This window comes from Macaca mulatta, chromosome 1 (assembly GCF_049350105.2).
Source record: "Macaca mulatta isolate MMU2019108-1 chromosome 1, T2T-MMU8v2.0, whole genome shotgun sequence".
Lineage (NCBI taxonomy): Eukaryota > Metazoa > Chordata > Mammalia > Primates > Cercopithecidae > Macaca > Macaca mulatta.
The window spans coordinates 161651363-161673733 of NC_133406.1; the positions used below are offsets into that span (position 1 = coordinate 161651363).

Here is a 22371-nt window from a genome sequence, read left to right on the forward strand (position 1 = left end):
GATGCAAAATATTGAAAGTTGTTCAATGTGTCTATCCACATCAACAGATGTAACTTTATTATTCTTCCCTACTCAGAGTTATTCCTGGAGAATAATTATATTTGGATAATTTTGGCTATATCTCTTAGTTTCTATTGTCATATGTAGTATTCTGTTTCTAATTATATACTATTATGTCACAATCTGCAAAATATGAGACAAAATAAAAATGTAATTTTTCAAAATGTTTAGTCAAATTAATGGCTAAATGCTCCTTTACAAAGGTTATTAAGGATACTTGGGATTTAAATATAGAGTCTATCCTTTACCCTTTTATTTATTCAACAAACGATTATTGAGCATCTTGTATACTCCAAACACTGTTCTAGGCCTTGAGAATACATCGCCGAATAAAACAGAAAACAGTCTTTGTCCTTGTGGACCTTGGATTCTAGATCAGTAGTCATCAAAGAGCGTGGTTTGTTTTTGTAAATAGTTTTATTGGGATACAGCCACACACATTTATTTGTTTATGTATTCTCTGTTTTAATGGTGTGGCAGAGTTGAGTAGTTGTGATCAAGGCCATATGGCTCTCAAAACCTCAAACTGTTATTTTCTGGACCTCTACAGAAAATGTTTGCTAACCCCAGCTCTATACTAGAGAAATGTAAGAAAAGGTAGCTATCTGCCCTCATAAAATTCCCAGAATTTCATAACAGATTAATTATGAATATTTTTCTTATATTCCAGGTACTCTGTGGGTTACCCTTTGCAATATAGTTATTTCTTTCTTTCTATAAATTTCTTGAAGGTAGCCAGGTTTACGACATGTAAATTACAGTTCTACCCCAGAGAAGTTTCAACAGAAATGAGGAATTGTTTACACAAATGATAAATGCTCAACATACTCTTGAATTATATCCATTTCAGTACTTATTTTACTGACATCACTTTAGAAGAAAGTCCTGAAAGTGGAAAATATTTCCTTCCTCTATATTAACAACATATTACCCAAAACTAAAGACTGACAAATGTAAGTTCTGGTATTTTAAGGTGCTATTGACAGGTCCCGTGAAACCTATCACAAAATGATAATCATCCAATTATCCAGTTGTTGAATAAATATACATTACATGTATTTTTGGTCACTTCAAATTTTGAAGACAATATGGAAGAACCATAATTCTGTATACATGTTATAACCATTACTGATAATAATTGATGTTTATTGAGAACTTAAATATTAGGCACTCTTTGGAGTACTTTACATCAGTTATATAATTTAATACACACAAACAACCTATAAGTACCAATACTATCCATGTTTTACACACAAGGAAAGCAAGACACAAATAATTAAATATATTAACTTTCTTGTAAGTATGAGAACTGGAATTTGAACCTATGAGTGTGGCTCTAAAGTCCATTTAGTCCATTTATTTTGAAGGTGCATTTGTTGCTTTCTTAAAACTGTCATATCATATGAGAAAGCGGTTTTCAACCGTTTTTGACTAAACACCCATCAGTAAAAAGTATGCACCTCACTAAATGTATATCTTGAAAATGTCTAGCATTTATTAGTTTACTAATATTTATGCAAATTATCTTATACAGTATATAATATATATTGTAAGACATACTTTAAAATATACATTTAAAGAATGAAAGATGAAATAACAATATTTAAAATAGATCAATATGATTCTCACTAAAATATTAGCATTTCATTTTTTTAAATGAAATATTGATTATACTTTAAATGCAGCAATTCAAAGGTATAGATCTAAGTTCAATACTTGGTTTAAATGACTATCAGGGAGCTGCAACCTCAAAAATACATTAAATCTGTACTTTCACATCAGGTGTAGCAGATCTACAACTCTAGGTACTCTGTTCTAATACTTATTTCTTCAGATCTTCAGTAATGTTTTATTATTGCACTTTCTAGAAGTTTTTAATGGAGTATATAAAGAAATACATTGAAATTTGGTGCCATTATTTTATTTGTTTTCCATGTATTACTTCATGGGTTATTACATTATGTTCCATGTATTATTTTAGTTAATTTTATCATGAAGAACAGAGATTTTCTTCAATAGTATATGATTTTTTTTTTTTTTGACGGAATCTCGCTCTGTCGCCAGGCTAGAGTGCAGTGGCGTGATCTCGGCTCACTGCAACCTCCGCCTCCCAGGTTCAAGCAATTCTCCTGCCTCAGCCTCCTGAGTAGCTGGGACTACAGGCACATGCCTCCATGCCCAGCAAATATTTTTGTATTTTTAGTAGAGACGGAGTTTCACCATGTTGGCCAAGATGCTCTCAATCTCTTGACCTCGTGTCCACCCTCCTTGGCCTCCCAAAGTGCTGGGATTACAGGCGTGAGCCACCGCGCCCGGCCAATAGGACATGATATTTTAAAACTTCCACTATTAAGTAGAAAACATTACTAGACACTTCTAAATGTTTCATGGATATTCATAACTTTAAATATGACTGAAACTGGATCTAAATCCATGCTTCCAATTGTCGTCTTAATACTTGGAGTTTTGTAATACCATTTAATCAAATCTTATTAGATCTTCACAGATTTTAGCCATGATGGGCTTATATGGACTTGTTACATGGACTTGCAGCCTGGCTGGCAAATAACACACTTCAGAAGTAAGAAAAACGTCAGTTTGTCATTTTCTTGCTTGTATTTTCCTTAATAGTATTAATTTTAACACAGTGCACTTGGAGACATCTTAAGTCTTATTTGTCCATTTCATTAGGATTACTTTATGAAAACTAAATAGTGTGTGCTGATAGGCATGTATACAATATGATGCAGTAGGCTGAAAGATAAAGAGGGGGGACTTCTCCACCTTGAGGAAGAAATACCGCCTTCAGAATGGCTCAGCTCTGATATGGGACTTCACTCCATAGAACATGGAAAAAGTGAGGACACCAGTGTCATTCATTTTTTAAGTATTAAATTTTAATTTTTCCTTGGGAAAGTATCAGTTGGAATTCGAATGTGTTCTTTATGTACCCCAACTGATATTTTTTTGACAATCCACTTTGGAAATCACTATCATGAAATGGTTATACAGTTATATTTGGACTCTAAAGGATGGAAAGCTTTGTTGTTAACCAGAACAGGAAAAATTACCACCTTCTTTAATCCCTTCACCACAGAGAACAGTGAGGACACGTGTCTCCAGTAAAGGATAATTAGCACAGTACACTAAATCCTGTTGGCTATTAACAAGGGCTTCATCACTGGTATCATGACTAATTTGAATGAACACTAATGCAAAATAGCTAACCATATTAATGCTTACTAATATGTTGTTCCTCTCCTTTAACTATTTCTCAAAGGCAGTAATTGTTAGCTACACATGTAAATAAATGTTTGTATAATTAAATTCTTAAAATTGTAGATGTCAGTTTAGCTTCTCTTTATTGTTCCTTCATATGTAGTTTGGTAGCTTTGTAAAGTGCTCAGGAGCATAAACTCTATAACTTGTCTACTAGATATGAATGTTGGCTCTGTTACCCCTAATTGTATTACCTTGGGCAAGTTATTTGACCTCTTTCTGCCTCTGTTGCCATAAATGTGAGACAAATACAATAATAAGAGCAACAACAGAAATAATAATGGTAATGGTGATAATATTAAGGCAAAGAATGCTTATCCTGGAAAGTTGGTGAGAGGGTTAAATAAATTCATAAATAAAACAGACTTGGAACAATGTCTGGCACATAGAAAATACTCAATTAATATCAGCACTCAAAATTTTAATTTGGGGGGTGTGGAGGTGATCATTTACTTGAGTTTCAGTATAACAGTAGTTTTTAAGTACATGCAGAATGCCACATCATCTCAGAGTGATTATTCATCTAATTGGGTTCCTCTGCAGTCAATGCCTGGTAGGACAACATTGCTGTTTACCAAAGTATAAATCTCAAGAGTTCATTGCATTTTTATGATACTGTTACTATCCCAGAGTGATCTATTAAAATTTTTCTCCTTTTGTGATATAAAGAGCCTACCTGAATATATTTATTATGGTTTCAGATGTTTCAGTGTGTTTCAGATTACTTAATTTTTTTTCACGTAATTATAGACTGCACTCCCATTTCTCTGAGGTCTGCTTTCTGCTGAGCTGAGTGTTGGTAACCTCAGCAGAGAAATATCTTTTAGCTCTGTAGATATTCCCAAGTGTGCTAAATCCTCACCCTAGTGAGTGCTGAACATGATGAGGCTCATGGTGTTAGCAGAGAGATGCCTCCTAACAGTGTCATGTAGTTGTATGTGGGGCTGAAAGTTATTCTATCTTTCTTACAAATCTGACAATAGGTGACCAAACACTGGTATCATACTTGCTGTGAATTTTCACAAATGTACTAATACCATTTTATACCTGTGCATTATACATTTTATTTCTAACCATTATTTTACTAACAAAAGGTGTTTATCAGGTACTGGCTCTATCCACTGCTTTCATACACAACTGTACCATATGTACCAAGGAGTCTCCAAGGAGAAACAGTTCTGCCAAGCCCAAATGTATCATTTTCTGGGTTCAATCCTTTTATGTGCCCTTTCATAGACTACACACTTTTAGGACATTTTATCAGTTTTAACATATACACATATATTCAGTTTCCACAATAGTTGGAACATCTAAAAATTTAGCCCCTCTTCCTTTGAGGTCTCTTTCAAACAATTATAGATCAACCTGTGTGAAGAGGGTGACATTCTTGGGGTTTTCCACTAAGAAGTTTATGTCCTCACGTTATAAAAAGATCAGATGTGAACAAAACTTGAAAGCTATGAAGTTAGGGTTGACATGCCAGATGCCAAGTGTGTTAAATTTTAGATAAACAATGGATTAATTTTTAAGTGTAAATATGATCCCAAATATTGTGTGGAATTAATATTAATATTTGGAACCAAGATACTGGTATCCTATATTTTTATTTACAACATCTGGCAATCCTATGTGAAGGACATATAAAGTTAAGAATTTTACAGAAGAAATATGGTAGGTACTATAAATTAGTATTTATTTTAAACTGGATTTTAAATCTTACACAATTTAATATTAAGTTAAACCTTTTAAGATTTAAAATCAAGTTTAAAATAAATACTACTTTAAAGATAATTAAAACTATAATTATAGGGTATTTCATTTATATACATATACACATTGTATTTAGCCCATTCTCACACCACTACAAAGAACTACCTAAGACTGGGTAATTTATGAAGAAAAGAGGTTTGAATAACTCCCAGTTCCTCAGGCTGTACAGGAAGCATGGCTGGGAAACTTTCAATCATAAAGTGAAGGAGAAGCAAGTACATCTTCACATGGTGATCAGAGAGAGAAAAATAGTGAAGGGAGAGGTGCCACACACTTTCAGCCAACCAGATCATCATGAGAACTCTATCACAAGAACAGCAAAGGGGAAAGTCCGCCCCCAAGATTCAATCACCTATACCAGACCCCTCCTCCAACACTAGAGATTACAATTCAACATGAGATTTAGGTGGGGGCACAGAACCAAACCATATCATACCTACACACACATACATGTACATGTGCGTGTATTTCTCCCTATATTAGTTTTCTATTGCTGCTATAACAAATTACCACAATTCAGTGGCCTAAAACAACACAAACGTATTATCTCACAGTTCTGTAGGTTAGAAGTCTGGGTTTAGCATGGCGCAGCGGTTTTTTCTGCTTAGAGTCTCACTGGGCTAAAATCAAGATATCAGTGTCTCTGGAGGGAGTGGGGAAGAATTCGTTTCCATTTTTATTCAGGTTGTTGGCCAAATTGAGTTCCATGCAGTTGTGGGACTAAGGCCCCATTTCCCTGCTGACTGTGAGACGGGGCTCCTACTCAATCTGCAGAGGCCTCCCACCTTCCCCGACTCATGATCTCATTCATCTTCAAAGCCAGCAACAGCTCCTGGTGTCTTTTCCTGCTTAAATTTCTCTGCCTCCACTTCACTTTTGCCTTATCTCTTCCACCAAATCTCCTCTGCCTCAAAGGCTCATGTGATTATATTGGGTTCAACCAGGTAATTCAGGATCACCTCCCTATCTTAAAGTTTATAACATTAATTATATCTATAATATCCCTTTTGCCATATTCATAGGTTCTGGGAATCAGGGTGTGGACATTTTTTTGGAGAGGGGGGCATTATTCTGCTTTACACCACCCAATTTTCTGATACTCTGTGATAAGCATTGTAACTAAGGCACTTAATATGGTAATCTCAATTGGGAAATGGTTAAGAAAAAAAAGTAAATCAGACAGAAGACAAAACCTGTACTACTTTGATTCCAACTTAACTCATGGACAATTAATAGAGCATAATTTAAATTTTTGATGCTTAAATTAATAACTACATAGGTCCAAGCATGGTGGTTCACGCCTGTATTCCCAGCACTTTGGGAGACCTAGGTGGACAGATCACTTGAGCGCAGAAGTTTGAGACCAGTTTGGGCAATAGGGCAAAACCCCATCTCTACTTAAAAATCCAAAAAATTAGCCAGGTACGGTGGTGCACACCTGTGGTCACAGCTACTTAGGAGGCTGAGGTGGGAGGATTGCTTGAGCCCAGGAGGTTGAGGCTGCAGTGGACTATGATTGCACTGCTGCACTCCAGCCTGGGCAACAGAGCAAAGACCCTGTCTCAAAATAAGTGCATACATACATACATAGCGATTTCTGCAGTGGTATAATGATTGAGAATGAACAGCTGTTGTATATAGCTATTCAGTAGGCCAGTGAATAGAAACCCATCCGTTGTACATGGCAAAAGCAGGTCTGTCATAGGCCAGTTGACTTGAAGGTAATAAAACTATTTGAAAGAGCAAAGACGTTGTAATTATGATACATCCTTAAATGAACCAGATTCTGTTGGATATATATATATGAAAAATTTAAACATGGGTCTAAAAGTGCCGTAAGAGAAATATTTTCATTTTTTTCGATGAGATCTAACATCAGCATATAGATGGCTTCATCAATTATTGAGAAAAAAACTAAGAAAGGAAAAATGACTGATTGGGATGCTTCATTTTGAAGTCTGATTTTGAAGCCTTTGGGTTGAATGTACCTGTAGGTCTAAATCCTTCAGAATTCGTTGTCATTCTTTCACCAACTCATCTACTTAAATTTCTTGGTTTTTTTTTATAAAGACACTTAAAAAATTTTAACATACTGTCAAACAACAAAATGTATGTGCTAAGCTTTGAAATACATGAAATATATGAGCTGCATGTATCTGAAGTTAAGAAACAGGTCTCTTTATAGATAAATATCACTTAAGATGAAATAAAAATGACTTTAAATTTAAAATATCGCTTTATCTCAAGGGTTAAGTGTTCATGACTTTGAGTGATGTTTTTTTTCTTCACAGCTATTTTTATTCTCTTCTGTATTCTGAAGTGCAGCATTGAATTTCAAAGTTCTTATACTTGCCATCTAAAGTCCTTGCCCTGTTTATTTCTATCAAAATATCATGGAACCCAAGTTGACAATCTAAAATTGTTAAAAAATAAATAAATAAAAATAAGAGAGACAAAAGTGATAATGAAGGAATGTTCATTTATAAATCATTAGTTATCCCTGGTGCTTTTGTGGTGCTAACATTTAGAGATTAATAAAGGGACCACAGTGAATTAAATAAGCACACAGAGGTATGTACTAAGGAGTAAAAGTGCATCTCATTTGAAAAGCACTATTTTCTTTTTTTTTTTTCTTTTTTTTTTTTTTTTTTTTTTTGAGACGGAGTCTCGCTCTGTCGCCCGGGCTGGAGTGCAGTGGCCGGATCTCAGCTCACTGCAAGCTCCGCCTTCCGGGTTTACGCCATTCTCCTGCCTCAGCCTCCCGAGTAGCTGGGACTACAGGCGCCCACCATCTCGCCCGGCTAGTTTTTTGTATTTTTTTTTTTAGTAGAGACGGGGTGCACTATTTTCTTAATTCAGAAGAATACCAGTGATTTTTCTTACATTTTGAAGTATTACCCAAGTCTGCTATCATGATGTTAGACACTGTTATGTAAACAGTGCTGATAGTATGTTTTTGTTTGTTTGTTTGTTGTTTTTTTTTTTTTTTTTTTGAGAGAGAGTCTTGCTCTGTCGCCCAGGCTGGAGTGCAGTGGCACGCGGTCTCTGCTCACTGCAAGCTCTGCCCCCGGGGTTCACACCATTCTCTTGCCTCAGCCTCCTGAGTAGCTGGGACTACAGGCACCCACCACCGCGCCTGGCTAATTTTTTGTATTTTTTTAGTAGAGACGGGATTTCACTGTGTTAGCCAAGATGGTCTCGATCTCCTGACCCCCTGATCTGCCCGCCTCGGCCTCCCAAAGTTGATAGTATCTTTCTAGCTGCTCAACCCAAAATGCAGACTTTTATCATCTATTCTGCAAGTCATTACCTCCAGGTTAACTGAAAACTATTTTTTATTATTAGAAATGCTTTCTAATTCTTTATCATCTTTTTTTGAGGTATCCTTTTTTTTAACCTCACCTCAAACGCTTCATATTTATTTTATAAAATTCCCCAAAGATCTTTTTCCATACCGTGTAAGCTTTATTTCCACCTCTAAGTACATAAACTCATGTGTCTTTAGATGTCTTTAGGTGATACTGATTCTTTATTTATAGCTTTGACACTGTTAGAAAAAGGATTTAAAGTAGCTTATATATTTATGGATAAAGAGAGGGCACAGACAATATAAAGGAGTAAATATGAGTTTTGCCAGTTACCTCAAATTTGCTGGATATTTTAATATGACATTGGGGGTAACTGGGCAATGGGGGATAACTGCGAAAACCTGTATTTTTCTTAATTTACAACTTTGCTGAATATTGTAATATGACTTTGGATCGTATAATTCAGGAAATTTTGAGTAATGAAAGAGAAACATATTCTAAATAATTTAGGTAAGTATTTTTCTGGTAAAAGTTATTATTCTGAAACAGAGTTAAAGAAAAAAATTGTTACGGACTGTTGTTAAATGGCATGGGAGACTTTATTCAGCACTGTTGTGATAGGTGTCAAAACTACGTCAGGGGAGGTAGATTGGCCCAACGCTGAAATCAGGGGATTTATAGCCAAGGTGCCAGTTAAGGGTAATGGAATAATTACTGAGAAGGGACAACATGGGTAAGGGGAATTCTTGCTAAACTGACTTAACAGGATTCCTACTGAATGGCAAGTCAGGATGACAAAATATCAAGGATGTGAGTTGAAGAATTTGACTAGGTATTGAGAATGATCAGGTATCATTAGTGAGGAGATTCTCTCTAAACTGACTTATCAGGAATTTTACTAAAATTGGACTCCACAAGATCAGACACTGAAGCCCAAGGTCAAGGCTTACCTAGTTGTGAAGAGGGCTCACAGGAACCTGGCTTGAGCTTGGTCAAGGAGAGTGTCAGTTTTTTAATGACCAAGGCAAGGGAAGAACATGTTGGCATACAAAGTTCGCATTGTGCAAAACAGTAAAGAATACTTGTCATTCTCTACATTTCCCTGAAATTAAACTTAGGTCTGATTTTATCATTTGATTTTTGGTTTTTTAATAGAAGTACATGGCACCGAGTTTGTAGGCAAGATGGCATTTAAACAGAGTGGTGAGGGAATGAGCCATGGGAATATCTTAGTGCCCAAATTCAGCTACCCTATGGCATGGTGCATGGGGTACTGGAAAAACTATGGCAAACTCACTGTGAGTGGAGTGAAGTGGTCAAAAGATAGAGAAGTACTGCTTGGGGGACGAGGTATAGCAGAGATCAAATCATTTTGTGTCCAGAATTGATAGGTTCTTGGTCTTGCTGACTTAAAGAATGAAGCCAGGGACCCTCGCAGTGAGCGTTACAGTTCTTAAAGATGGTGTGTCCGGAGTTAGTTCCTTCAGACATTCAGATGTGTCTGGGGCTTCTTCCTTCTGGTGGGTTCGTGGTCTCACTGACAGGCGTGAAGCTGCAGACTTTCATGCGGAGTCTTACAGCTCATAAAGGTAGCGTGGACCCAAAGAGTGAGCAGCAGCAAAATTTATTGCAAAGAGCAAAAGAACAAAGCTCCCACAACGTAGAAGGGGATCAGACAGGGTTGCTGCTTACTGGCTCCGCTGCCTGCTTTTATTCCCTTATCTGACCCCACCCACATCCTGCTGATTGGTCCATTTTACAGATAGCTGTTTTACAGAGAACTGATTGGTCCGTTTTAACAGAGTACTGATTGGTGTGCTTACAATCCTTGAGCTAGACACAGAGTGCTGGTTGGTGCGTTTACAATCCTTGAGCTAGACAGAGTGCTAGATGGAAAAGTTCTCCAAGGCTCCATCCGGCTCAGGAGCCCAGCTGGTTTCACCTGGTGGATCCTGCACTGGGGCTGCAGGTGGAGCTGCCCGCCACTCCCGAGCCGAGCCTGCACTCCTCAGCCCTCCGGCAGTGAATGGGACCGTGCGCCACGAAGCAGGGGGCTGCGCCCTTTGAGGAGGCTCAGGCCACGCGGGAGCCCACAGCAGCAAAGGAGCTCAGACATGGCGAGCTGCAGGTCCCAAGCGCTGCCCGGCGGGGAGTCAGCTAAACCAGGCGAGAATTTGAGTGCAGCATTGGCGGGCCGGCACTGCTGGGGAACCCGATGCAACCTCCGCAGTTGCTGGCCCAGGTGCTAAGCCCCTCACTGTCCTGGGCCAGTGGCGCCGGCACGCCGCTCCATGTGCGGGAGCCCGCCGAGCAGGCGCCTGCCAGGCAGCCCCGGGTTCGGCCCCCACCTCTCACTCCACACCTCCCCACAAGCTCCCACCTCAGCCATCCCAGAGAGGGGCTCCCACGGTGCCACGGCGGGCTGAAGGGCTCCTCAAGCGCCGCCAGAGTGGACGCCAAGGCCGAGGAGGCGCCGAGAGTGAGGGCTGCTAGCACATAGTCACCTCTGAATTTCAGACCTTAAAACCCACTGTGCGATCTTTTACTTTAACTCTGAATGACATAGGAAGCCATTGGAGGATTCTGAACAGGGAAAAGATGTGGCTTACATTTTAGAGAGATCCATTTGAGTGCTGTGATGAGATAGATTATAGGAAAGTAAGGACGGCAGAAGAGAGATCAATTAGGAGGTTTCTGAAGTAGTGCAGAGGAGGCATAATGGTGGCCCTTTTCAGGATAGTGTCTATGGAAAGGGTAAGTAGTTGGTGGTCATATTCTGAATATGTTTTGAAGGTAGAAATAAAGAGTTCACTGACTGATGACAGAATAAGATAACTTTTTTTGAGATGGGGAAGATTGCAGAAAAAGATAGGTTATTTGTGGGAAGAACAGCAGTTTGGTTTTTGACTTTTCTTTTTTATTTTATTTTTTGAGACGGAGTCTCACTCTGTCACCCAGGCTGGAGTGCTGTGGTGCCATCTTGGCTCACTGCAAGCTCAGCCTCCTGGATTCACGCCATTCTCCTGCCTCAGCCTCTCAAGTAGCTGGGACTATAGGCGCCCGCCACCATGCCGGGCTAATTTTTTGTATTTTAGTAGAGATGGGGTTTCACCATGTTAGCTAGGATGATCTCGGTCCCCTGACCTCGTGATTCGCCCGCCTTGGCCTCCCAAAGTGCTGGGATTACAGGCGTGAGCCACTGCGCCCAGCCGACTTTTCTTTAACTCACAGTGCCTATTAGACTTCCAAATGGAAGAGTTAGATTGAGCCTAAGGACAGACAAAATGGACATGTAACATTAGAATGAAGGTTTAGGAAGTACCTATCTTGGGACTCAGCATTTAAACCCGGATTTAATCAGTTATAATGCATTAGTAGATCAAATAATGAAGGGACAACAAATATTCTATGGAGAAAAACAGCATAGGAAGGTTTGAGGAGCTAAGAAAGTGACATTCCTATAAACAATTGATAAAGGCCAGGAGTATACTAAACAAAGCAAAGAGTGGCATGAACCATTGGATCTGAACACCTAGGAAGTGAGAATATATAGATAGGTCTAATGATTGATGTTCACAGTAATCATTTGTTTCTCTGTGTCTTCCTCCTTTGCTTCTACTGGTCATTCAAGACTGGCTTAAAAATCCCTGTTTAGGGTGCAATCACCTGGGTTATTTCATGACACTAAGTAAACAACTACATAGTGCTTTCTGAATCTTGTTGCACTTGCCTGTTTTCTGGTCATCTTCTCCAGCATACTATAAGTTCTTTAAGAAGAAGACCTATAGTACACGAATAATTATTGAACAAACGAGTAAATAAACCTTTGCACTTCAAATAAAATCTAAGTGATAATTGTCCCTGTCCTCACCCAACTCATGTCATGCCACTCTTCGCTTTGTTTACTATACTTCAGCCACCTTTATCAATTGTATATAGGAATGTCACTTTCTTAGCTCCTCAAGCCTTGAGGATTTTCCTCTGCTGTTTTTCTCCATAGAATACTTTTTGTCCCTTCATTATTTGATCTGCTCATGTATTATAACTGATTAAATCTGGGTTTAAATGCTAAGTCCCAAGACAGGTATTCCTAAACCTTCATTCTAATCTTACATGTCCATTTTGTCTCTCCTAACAGTTCTAATGTGAGAATTAATAGCATTTATCACAGTTTGTAGATTTATAAGGATTGTATGATTATTTGTTTACTATCTGTTTCTCAATAGAATCTATGAGAACAAAAGACCATGTCTGTTTTAATCATTAATAGGTACCTAGCCCTTGCCACTGCACAAGACACTTTATAGGCCCTTTAAAAAATTCTTAGCATAAGTGAAAATAAAAAGTTCCACATATTTGTATTATTATCAATGAATGTGGATTATATAATCAGTATGTTTGTGATTTTTGGATAACATAAAACTATAACACCTTTTGATAAACATGTTTTAATCTGTTTTCTCCTAAATTTGGGAAAATATGTGTCAATGGAATAAGAATTAGTCTCCCACTTGCCTAGCAGCACCTGGGTTTTATAAGTATGTAAACATTTTCCATTTTTTAGGGAAAAAATGTACTTTTTCAAGATTTGGATCACCTCAGGGAATGTTCCATTTCCTCTCTTCACTAGTTCAGCATGTGATGTAGAAGAGCATATCCAAAATGAATGTGAACTTCTGAAAAACCATTAATATGAGCAACTATTTTTCAAAGTCAGTTTTATTGAAAACAGAAGTTTAAGAAACTTAAATAAATTACTATTTATGTGGAAATTACTATTATGTGGTAAATTTGTGGATCTAGAGAACAGTTTTTCTTATCATTTACTTTATCTTCTAACTCTTTGTTGAGATAACAAGATCAATATAAATACCTCATAAAATTACTTTAGAATTTTCAAACCGATAATGGTTAGGCATATATTATTTAGACTAAATTTTACAACTCTTATTTATAAATATATGTGCATATATTTATAAAATTAAATAGAGTTATTTCCAAATTTATACAAAGAAGCTATAGCTATTGAAACTTAGAAAATACTAACTATTCCAGTTTCGTGAGTATGAAAGACTACTTATAAAATTAAATATTATTTAATTGTCATTTCAGTTAATTATTTGAGCATACAAAGAGGATGGAACTATCACCTAAATCAATTTAAATATTATTTATCTCACCTCTGCAATTGCTAAAGTATGGAAGCACTACTATAATTAGGATTAATTACTCATATATTTAGAAGTAATGGACATTTGGAAACAGGAAGAAGAGACTAGATCCCTTATTCCTCTGAGATTTCCTCTCAAGGACCCCTCCATACAAAAGTGACAACATGAAATTCTCAGGCCCGTTATTTTATACTGCTGTTTGTAATACTAAAATATACTAAGTTTTATTTTGAGAGGATACATAAAACTCATTAGAATATAGAAAAAAGAAATGTTTGAAAACTGTAAGCTTCTGAACCGCTAGTAGAAGAATTAGCTGAAAATTATAATGTTGCACCTTGCTGTTGTCATTTCAAAGGGTCTTTGGAAAAATCTGCTTGAATTAATAAAATATATTTAATAAGGGATTAGCCTTCCAACTGTTTCTATAATATTTAATATTTTAAATTATTGATATGCTCATATTAGAATATATATACATTTAACATATACCCCTCATTTAGCCTTCTAACACTGCAAATATGACTTGTAGGTCTTCAAAACTATAGAAAAAGGAAAATAAGAGGAAACTTTTCATAATGCAGTCACAATAAAAATGTTGACAACTCTGCAATTCTATTTAGCTCATATTACAAACTATAAATAATAGACTGTATTTATTAACATTTATTTGCCTAACAACAGACATTTAATTCGTTGATGAACATTTTGAAAGCATCCAAGGTTAAATCAAAAAAAAAGAAATATTAACATTTGTATTAGGAGAGAATCTAGATAAATCCTATGAGAGAAAGTACATTCAAACATTTCCTCACAGTAGAAATTGAGAGTGCTTTGTTGAGTTTTCTTATTTCTTTTCAATCTTTCAATTTTTCTTTTCCAGTCTAAATTTTTAAAGGGTTGACAGAATTATCACTAATATGTTTCTTCAAAGAAACAGTATATAATTTACTGAACAAAAATTTGATTTATTTAGTGTTTATACACCTTTCCAAACCAAAATTTACCTTAATGTTTATATTAATCGTATTAGTGGCAGCAGATGATACTCATCAATCTTTAGGTATGATGATAACATCTGAAGAAGTTTCATAAACAAGTTGCTTTCACTACCACTTGTACTGATAATATTCAGTGATATTGTAAAGAACTATATAAATGCCATGATTTTTAGTTCCTATCTTACTGAAATCTTTACTATTTATTTTCTTTATATGTATCTAATTTAAAATGAAAACTATCTCTTCTTTGAAATTAATTCTTTTTCCAGGTTAATCTCTTGGCTTTTGGAGTTATCATATACAAAGTTTTTCGTCACACTGCAGGGTTGAAACCAGAAGTTAGTTGCTTTGAGAACATAAGGTAAATGTGTCTTTAAGTTCACTTTTTTTTTTTTTTTTTTTTTTTTTTTTTTTTTTTTTTTTTAGTAATTAAAAGCTTTAGTAACTCGATAATGTTGGGAATTATTTTTAAATGATTTCGTACTTTACCATACTTAAAAGACATATTGGAAAATAGCATTTAGTACGTATATTAAGACTACAATTACTACAGATTAAGTGGTAAGAAGCAATTTTTTCAAACATACACCCCTTTGAAAGGGAAAAGATGATGACTGTATTTTAAGGCAAGGAAGGCCTTAGTGATTTTCTTTTGTAAAATGTTTTTCAGAACTTAATAACTGTTTCTTTTTTGTTATTCCTAGTTTACATGTTGTCATGACTTTTCCTTTACACTCACCCCCTCCATCCCACCCCCTGCTTTAAAACTGATTTATTGAAACCTTGAAAATGATTTGTTCAGGAAGAGCTGAATTATGCTATAGGGAACACTGGAAACAACGTACTATTTGTGTTGCTTGGGAACACTCCTGTAGTTTCAATACCTTGCACAAGATTTATAGTTGGGATTTAGTAAATGTTTGATCAATTACTTTCTTTTAGTCCTCACCAGTCATGGTTTCATGTAGTGTACTGGTTTTAATAAAGTTGAAAATGATTCATTTTCTGAAGTATACTGCTAAAATATCTACTGCAACGAAGAATGATTCGACTAAAAATGAATGAGAGAATAATCATTAGTTGCTTCATTTCCAAGGCAGTGTCCTTAGTGAGCAGGATAGAATATTGTTTTGCCAAAAGTCACAGGCATTCTGCTGAAAAGATTTAAGAGTGGTGTGTGTATTTTTTCTTTAATTTTTAAGAAAACAGTATTCTGTAATGAATTTATCTTGACATATTTTTGTATTGCAAAAGCAAAACAAAATAAAACAAAACCCTGTTTTTATATCCTACACGTTCTTTCCTTCTAAACCTGAAAGGAAAGCAGAGCCTCCTTTGATGTCATAGATATGTGCTGACCCCAGTCCACATGGTATACTTTTCAGAGTTTCTTAGGGAAAATACTTCCTAACAGATACATGTCTTACCTTCAGGAATTCCTGCAACATTACCTTTGAAATCAAAGCATGCACACTGCAGTACACCAGACAAAAATATTTTAAGATTAAGGAAATTGCTTACTTTTAAACATAATTCCATGTTTTGGTACTAGTAATTTGACTTTGGAAGCACACCCCTGCCATGGTTCAGTAGCATACCCTAAAGGCTGTCCCACTTAACTGCAGCACAACTTAGCAGTTTTGAAATTTTATTGGGTCTTTGTAAAAGGTTTCTTGGTTACAGTGAAAACTCACCTCCCACATAATTTGAGTAATTTGAGAGATGTGTTAACTATACGTGGCTTTCTTCACTGACACATTTCTAATATGTGATAGGTCTTGTGCAAGAGGAGCCCTCGCTCTTCTGTTCCTTCTTGGCACCACCTGGATCTTTGGGGTTCTCCATGTTGTGCACGCATCGGTGGTTACAGCTTACCTCTTCACAGTCAGCAATGCTTTCCAGGGGATGTTCATTTTCTTATTCCTGTGTGTTTTATCTAGAAAGGTAAACAATTTCTTATTTTGGTCGAGTCTAGTATATTCATGTAGCATCAGTTGCCGAATTGATAGAAAATTCTTACTATCATAGATTTATAACTTCTGCCTTTATTGCCTAAATCGCCTAGCTGTTCATAGGAAAATATGCTTTTTAAAGAACCTTGATATTAGAGTTATAAATATAACTTAAATGAACATATTCTGAGCTATAATACTTTGGAAAACCACATATAACAATTTATTGTGATTTGAAAAAAAATTAAATGTGATTGTTATGTAACATTTCTTCCTTTCCTTTTTTTAATTTTTAGATTCAAGAAGAGTATTACCGATTGTTCAAAAATGTCCCCTGTTGTTTTGGATGTTTAAGGTAAACACGGAGAGTGATGGATAATTACAACTGCACAAAAATAAAAATTCCAAGCTGTGGATGACCAATCTATAAAAATGACTCATCAAATTATCCAATTATTAACTACTAGACAAAAAGTATTTTAAATCAGTTTCTCTGTTTACAGTATAGGAACTGTAGATAATAAGGTAAAATTATGTATCATATAGATATAGTATGCTTTTCTACGTGAAATGGTTCTGTCAAAAATAGTATTGCAGATATTTGGAAAGTAATTGGTTTCTCAGGAGTGATATCACTGCACCCAAGGAAAGATTTTCTTTCTAACACAAGAAATATATGAATGTCCTGAAGGAAACCACTGGCTTGATATTTTTGTGACTCATGTTGCCTCTGAAACTAGTCCCCTACCACCTTGGTAATGAGCTCCGTTACAGAAAGTGGAACATAAGAGAATGAAGCAGCAGAATATCAAACAGTGAAAAGGGAATGACTGTTAAAATAATAAGATGTATTTTGAATAAACTTGTTTTTTCTGTAGACTAGCTGAGAAATTGTTGACATAAAATAAAGAATTGAAGAAACACATTTTACCATTTTGTGAATTGTTCTGAACTTAAATGTCCACTAAAACAACTTAGACTTCTGTTTGCTAAATCTATTTACTTTTCCAATATTCTGAAACAAAAAAGGTTTACCTCCACAAATTGAAAAAAAAGCAAAAAAAAATCTGTTTCTAAGGTTAGACAGAGATATATACTATTTCCATATTTATTTCACAGATTGCAACTTTGGATATTTAATCAGTAAAATACAAATGTGTCAAGGTATAATATTGTTTATGCCTATCAATGTAAAAACAGTGTAATAAAGCTAAAGTATTCTATTCTATTACCTTTCAGTGAAGTGAAAGTTATACTATCTCATTAGTATATTTGAATCCTTTATTATTTTTAATTTTAGAAATATTGCAGTTCACATTGCAATATTCCCTTTTAATTTACTATTTTTAAAGGGGTATTATAAATATGAAAGTATTTATAAAGTGAATTGCTATTTTTTCTTTTCAGAAAAGTACACATTTAAAATTGTTATTGTTAACAAAGAAATCATGGAGAAATATAGAGGTTTTCACAGTGGATCCATTTTCTGACCATTTTCTACTATCTATTAAATCATGTCTGCTTAAATATATAGCTTCTATCTATCTTTAAATCTTCTCATTAAAATGTAGAAGCAGTGACTTTGATCTCAAAAATAGGTAATTTTTCTTTGCCTACCTGTAAAAGTGTGCCAATACACTAAATTTGTGATTTTAAATTAATTTCTCCAGCTGTTGAAATGAAGCCTGCCAAATCTTGCTCTAACAAATAAAATGTTATCTAAATGAAGCAATTCTGCTACAGCTTTGCTGAATTCCTGTTCTCAAGAAAGATGAGCTACCTGCCAAAGAGTCTTTTGCATTTTTAGAGAATCCATGATAATAACTTCTCATTATCTTCTGATTTCTTACATGGTAAACCTGTGACCTATTATTATCAGTGCCATTGCAGGATGATGTTCTAGAAATGTGATATTGAAAATACTCATCTGTTTCATAGATGTATTCAAAACTTCATGTGGTAGACAGAATAATGCCCCCTCCCAAAAAAAAGTCCATGCCCTAATCTTCAGAACCTCTTAATATGATAGATTACATGGTGAGAATTCAAATTGCAGATGAAACTAAGGCTATTAATCAGCTGACCTTGAGATGAGGAGATGATCCTAGATTATCCGGGTGGGCCCAGTGTCATCACAGCGTCCATATAAGTGAAGGAGAGATTCAGAAGGAGGGCAGGAGTTGCAGTGATGCAGTGTGGTGCACACTTTACCAGCCATTGCTGGCACTGAAATGGAACTCCACAAACCAAGGAATGAGGACAGCCTCTAAAAGCAGAAAAAGGCAAGGAAATGAATTCTTCCCTGGCATCTCCAGAAGGGACTCAGCCCTGCTGTTACCTTTGTTTTAGCTCAGGGAAACCCATTTCAGACTTCTAAACTCCAGACCTATGTGATAATAAGTTTATGGTGTCTTAAGCCGAGTTTGTGAATAATTTGTTACAGCAGCCATTAGGAACTAATACGATGGAAATATTTATGTAATAAGATATTCGGAGATGAACTACTGTTCAAATCATTAGGGCAAGCGTTCACCCAACTGTCTTCTTTTCATCCACCTTTCCATAGATATCACTGAACAAAGCTTGTATTTGCTAGTATGACAGTTAAGAGCTTCTCATATCTACTTCCCTCCCCAGTTTTCATTTTTGCCTGACAGGTTTATCCAGTTATACCAAACTGTTTATCTTTCTCCAAATTTGCCATGGTTTACTGAATTCCCCTTTTCTGGAATTTCCTCCTTGTGACAATCATTACTCTGGCAAATATTACTTGTCCCTAATGCATCTTTCTTTAGGAAGCCTTCTCTGACTCACACAAGGAATTAATCACTTCTACCTTTGTCTCACCACTCTATCTATTACTTATCTATTTAACATTTATTACACTGTATTGTAATTATTTAGCCCAGCTCAGGACATTCACTGGAGGGTGTTTTGTTGTTCCTTTAAGACAGGTACCTTTTCATTTTGGGTTTTGTGAATCAATGTTACTTATCTTCTGTTGCTTCCTGAACACATGTTTGACGTCATAACAGGTCTGCACCCCCTGAGCAATCTGGCCTTTGCTCTTTTCCTTTACCTATTCCATTCTGGAAGCCCGTTTAGCCAGGCCTTTCATGCTTGTCTCACACACACATCATGCAATTAGGTGGAAAGGGATGACCCAGCAACTTCAAATTAGTAAAGTAGAGAAGGCAGAGGAATTAGGCCAGCAATATAGCCTTGAGCATGTATTATTCAATTCAGCTTTTTCAGAAAAGACATTGTTGGAGGATTTGTAAGGAGCTTTCCAAAATAATAAAAGTCATGCTTCATTTTCCGTTTGGTTGTCTTTCCTCGTGTTATTCCTTATTCCACTTCCTCATTTGATAGTGAGTTAGGTAAATATTAAGATTCGAGACTCAATCACCTTAACCTGTAAAATATATCACAAGATCATCAGTAAATACTAAATTACAAACTCTTCTTTTCTTCATAAACAAGGGGGAGTTGTAAAATCTCAGAAGATTCAATCGAATAACTCAATACTTTAAGCTTGGCCTAAAGCAATGAGATGGACAGACACCAGAGAAGTATAAGATAAATTCTCTGACTGTGTGAAAACTTGCTATTAACTAGAGATGTAATAATCCCCTAATAAAAAACATCTGTTGGTTGACTGATTACACTGTAGTTGAGAAAAATTTATTTACATGCAATGTAACAATTAGAAATAACATGAGAGTCTATGAACAAATAATCCACAATCTTCATACTAGGCATAACTAATAAGACTTTCATAATTTGATGATGACATCATTTCTTCAGTCCTTTTCAATTTAATGCCAGCCCCATAAAATTAAATGCTGACTCTGCATCATTAATTTTCAATATATTCTAACTTTCAATACACATCTTCACTGGCCTACAAAATAGGGTCCATTTGTATATATCACATTATTGTCTAATTTCTCCAACATGAAATTTTTGAGGAAAGCATGAATTATGAATTCAATATGAATCCAGAAATCGTACCCCATTGTTCAAGTTTTCCCCCTACCTGCAATGTCTTCTTGATGCAAATTTTACCCATCATTCAAGACTTCATATTATGAAGCTCTCTGGTCAATTTGGTCCTTATTAATTTCCACAATCACTGCCACTATAGCACTTACAGGGTGTACATGATAACACTTAATAAGAATCATTGTAAAGTCATCATTCAGTGCTCAAGCTTCAAATTCCTAGGTTTTAGATTATAGATAGGAGTTAAATAACTTAGTAAAGGCATTTAAAGAAAATATTTCTTCCTTGAACGTTGATGCAGTTTTGAATAAACTGTGCTATCCCATTTAATTCTCACACTAACATATGCAACTCTATCCTTGTCTTTTCAATATGAAAAGTGTCTAATGTCACACAGGTAGGAAATAGCAAAGTTAGTTTTCAAACTCAAAGCTGCAGCTCCCCTATAGCTGCTCCCCTATAGGAGCTCTCACAAACTTGCTCAGACTCAGACAAGGATTGAAAATGGCTGGATTCATACCCAAGCTTTCTGCATCTGTAGGGTATATTCCACAGCTATACATTTGTATAGTGTAAGGATAATATTCCAGTTTACAATTAGGTTCTCTTGAGGCTAGAGGAAACATGGCATACTTTTTTATTTTTTCTTTGAAACTGAGTTTTGCTCTTGTCGCAGAGGCTGAAGTGCAATGGCGTGATCTCGGCTCACTGCAGCCTCCGCCTCCTGGGTTCAAGTGATTCTCTTACCTCAGCCTCCTGAGTAGCTAGGATTACAGGCATGCACCACCATGCCCAGCTAATTCATTGTAATTTTAGTAGAGATGGAGTTTCTCCATGATGGCCAGATGGTCTCAATCTCTTGACCTCGTGATCAGCCCGCCTCATCCTCCCAAAGTGTTGGGATTACAGGCATGAGCCACTGCGCCCAGCCGACATACTTTTTTAACATGGGATTTTAGTATCTTTTCTACATGCATCTGTGATTTGAAATAAGTGTATAGCATAAGTTTTAAGTTAAAGTGTTTTTATTCTTTTTCTCTCCGCTTTGCTACCCTTTCCTTGTACATTTATTCCCATCCCCCATTCCTACTCACACTCTCAACCAGGCAATTCATGTTAACCAACTGGCATATATTCTTGCATATTGTTCTTCCTATTCATATCATCATATTGAGAACATTAATATGACATCACATTATAAAAATGTCTATGTTGCCTGCTTTTCTCACTTATTAAATTAACAAGTATAGCCCATTAATTCATTTAATGGCTGAATAATATTTTATATTGAGGATGTACCATAATTGCACAGCTGATATACAATCTGAACTAATGCAGTAATATATTGGAAGCGCTCACTGCCCTTCAGAAATAATGTTCCCTATGCCATACGGCTTGGTTTTGTTATTGAAAATACCAAATGCTAATGTTATTTTTTATCTTAAGATGAATGTGGACCCATGTTGATGAGCCAAACCATCATAACCCTTTCATTGATGTAAAGGTTGTTTGTTGTTTCTAGTAAGTATTCAGTGAAAATCATACTATGGATTTGAGATCCACAAAGCTCCTTGAGCATTTTCATGTAAGTGAAAAGGATTTGAATTATTTACCCTACATTGATGGCTTGAGCGAGCAATTGGTAAGCAATCTGAAAGTACAGAACATTTTACCTGGTATTTCATTCAGACATTGCACATCACAGGTTTGTATGATAGTTATGATTAATATAAAATGAGAGAGTTAGTTTAGCCGCATCTCTTTTGGTGCCAATGTACTATGTTTCTAATTCCAACCCCCCATTTTGAGGCAATGTAAATAATAA

The 22371-nt window shown here is 35.9% G+C and overlaps 1 protein-coding gene across 2 annotated transcripts in view; it reads left to right on the plus strand.

Annotated features, from left to right (window-relative positions):
- Positions 1-17466, plus strand: part of ADGRL4 (adhesion G protein-coupled receptor L4) — a 118705-nt gene extending 101239 nt beyond the window's left edge. For both annotated transcript variants that reach the window (XM_001100419.5, XM_028832172.2), the window contains 3 exons: positions 14859-14950; positions 16365-16533; positions 16838-17466. In XM_001100419.5, coding sequence (XP_001100419.4) covers positions 14859-14950; positions 16365-16533; positions 16838-16900 — 324 coding nt within the window. In that variant the 3' untranslated portion in view covers positions 16901-17466. The remainder of the gene's footprint in view (positions 1-14858; positions 14951-16364; positions 16534-16837) is intronic.
- The last annotated feature ends 4905 nt before the right edge of the window (positions 17467-22371 follow it).